The sequence below is a fragment of the Penaeus monodon genome, chromosome 25, assembly GCF_015228065.2.
Source record: "Penaeus monodon isolate SGIC_2016 chromosome 25, NSTDA_Pmon_1, whole genome shotgun sequence".
In the NCBI taxonomy this organism is placed as follows: Eukaryota; Metazoa; Arthropoda; class Malacostraca; order Decapoda; family Penaeidae; genus Penaeus; species Penaeus monodon.
Window position 1 is genome coordinate 15,979,593 of NC_051410.1, and position 2,609 is coordinate 15,982,201.

The following is a 2,609-nucleotide window of genomic DNA, read 5'->3' on the forward strand; positions in this document are numbered from 1 at the left end:
GGGGGGGGGATGATGAAATGAAATGGCTAAACTGAATTTTACTGAACACTATATCAACAAACTTGTAAGTATCTTTACCGTGACTAAATGATGCAATATCTAATTTTACACATCAATTATTTAGTTAAAATTACTAAAATCAAGTGTAATTGCAGCTTAAATCAGGATATTCAAAACAACAGTGTCAATAGTGGTTCATATTTTATTTGGGAGTGATTCATACAGATAATAGCACTACTTAATGCACCTTTGTACTCACAAGTCAAGTGCTAATATTCCTCATGTAGAGCTCAAACTGATACCCAAGATATATAACATAACATGTGTGACTCTTAGGAGTGAACGGTCCATTAAGATCCCATTCAATAGCAAAGAAAAAAAAAATACTGCAAAGTCTCTGTTCGGCTCTTGATGTTTCTCCCACACCGGCTCTTCCAGACTCCCTTCCCCTCCCTGCTGCGTCTTAATGGATCGTCTTCCCAACAACGGAGAATTAAAATGTGAGCAATGGAAAAAAAGCAACTTCAAAACTACTTCAAAGTACTTTATCCTCAATGTCTAAAGTAACGTCAAAAAACATCAAAATGACCTAGTTTAAAAGTAATAGTAATGACAATAAAAACCATCCTTTTCTCACTGAGGTTTTGTCGTAATAGACATAAATTCTTGTGGTTTGTCAGGAACAAGAATGCCACTCCTTAGTCAATGCAACTCCCTGCTGACAACGGATGACAAAATTAAATCAACCACTTTTTTTTTTTTTATCTCTTACACAACCCCAGCTAGCAGTATATGGTTTGAGAATCTTTTTTTCAGTTTGTAGAATCACCCTATTCTGCATCTGGCTTGAATGAATTTTAGAGTTCAGGATTTGATACATATCGCTACATATTCTTTTAAGGCCACTGTTTTTTTTTTTTATGTATCTGCTTTGGGATTCCAATTAACTGTGGCACCTGCTGTCTACATTTTCAAAATTAACAAAAACTTATTTCAAGTTTGCTAACAATTCAAAAGAGCAGAATAAAAAATATAACAGTATTGTTAAGTTTGTGGAAAGGGTACTAGGCTTATTTACACTTTAAATTCTGCACACCCCAATTTACTGCAAAGTACTGTAACCATCTGCTTGTGAGGGGAAAATAAATGCTGGTTGTACTCTGTACATCATTGACCTGTCATATTCATCTTCATAGCAACTTCAAAATTCAGGTAACCAACATTGAATCCCTTGAGAAACAAGTCAAATTTCTGTTTTTTTTCCTGATCATCATGAATATCCTCAAGATAATTTGATTCAAGATAACAATTTTCTCCATCATCAAATATTAACACTTAACAAATTAAATAAACATATGAGGACACATGAATGAATTACCTCTTCCTAATAATCAGCGAATGAACAATTGCCCTTTCGCACTGACACACAGCCAGTACAGCTGGGAAACTATCCTTTTTACATCAAAAACATTTACTACCATCATCATTCTTTGGTCAAACCTCTTCAAATTGCCTCACCAGACATGCTTACTTTTATAAACACCTCAATTTGAGGATAATACAGATACTTTCTTTAGCCTCTCTTCTACTGGTAAGAGTTTAAAGAGATTAGACGGAACCTTAGATAACACAAGTTTCTGTTCCTTATTCTTTATCCAGAAAATTGTTCAAACACAAGAAGCCCGGTTTAGAGCCGTAGGTACTACAACAGTAAGGTAAACCCTTTTAAGACACTTCTTTTAAAGACAGTTGCTTTGTGTGAAAATATCCAATTCCAATAATTGCTCTAAAAAAAACAATAAAAATTTGGAAGCTACAGTTACCTATAAAGAAAATGTTATATTTAAATAAAATAATGCATGAAAGCAGGTATTTCTTATGTGGTTTACACATCTGAATAAATTCTAAACACTGGAGAAATTAAAGATAAAAACTTAACCAATGTATAAAAAAAAAGTTTTCAAATGGCTTGATATCTGGCTCATCACTTCCAGTCAGTGTCTTATAACTTTATATTTTTTTCAGGAATACCTTTGGATGTTATCAAAAATATACATTATATACACATGCTTGGCAAATAAAGCCTAGTCCAACACATGCCATGCTAGCATTTAATACACTTAGAATACACAATGCTCAAAATATATCTCTTGCACTGCTTAATGCCACAGTGATGACTTGAAGGGGTAACTCTTACTCATGTATCATGTACGGCTCACACAAACCAGCTTTACACCATAATACATACCAAACAGGGCTTAAAGTAAAAGATGATATCATATGGATTGATCATTAAATTGCCTTATGTCTAAAACTCACACTTACTGATCTAGTCAAGGTTCGAGTCTCTAGTTCACACAGTCTAGAGATTAAGCTTACTGATCTGGTCATTATTAATCCGAAGGTTAAAGTAAAATTAAAATAAAAAAAAAGGGAAAAAAAATTCTGTCAATCTGTGTAGCCTTATCCAAGTATCATCTAAGCCTCAAAAATACAGCTCTAGCCACATACAACATTTTGAGTCCAAAGATACCAATCGCGCAGCACAGTTGAAGCCTCGCTTAAGTACTAACTAGGGGCTCAAACCTGCTGATCTGTATACATTTTGC

The 2,609-nt window shown here is 34.0% G+C and overlaps 1 protein-coding gene across 1 annotated transcript in view; it reads right to left on the bottom strand.

Moving 5' to 3' along the window:
- Positions 1-2,292: 2,292 nt before the first annotated feature.
- LOC119589329 (hepatoma-derived growth factor-related protein 2-like) overlaps positions 2,293-2,609 on the bottom strand; it is a 32,491-nt gene continuing 32,174 nt past the window's right edge. The window contains exon 15 of the mRNA XM_037937948.1: positions 2,293-2,348. Coding sequence (XP_037793876.1) covers positions 2,293-2,348 — 56 coding nt within the window. The remainder of the gene's footprint in view (positions 2,349-2,609) is intronic.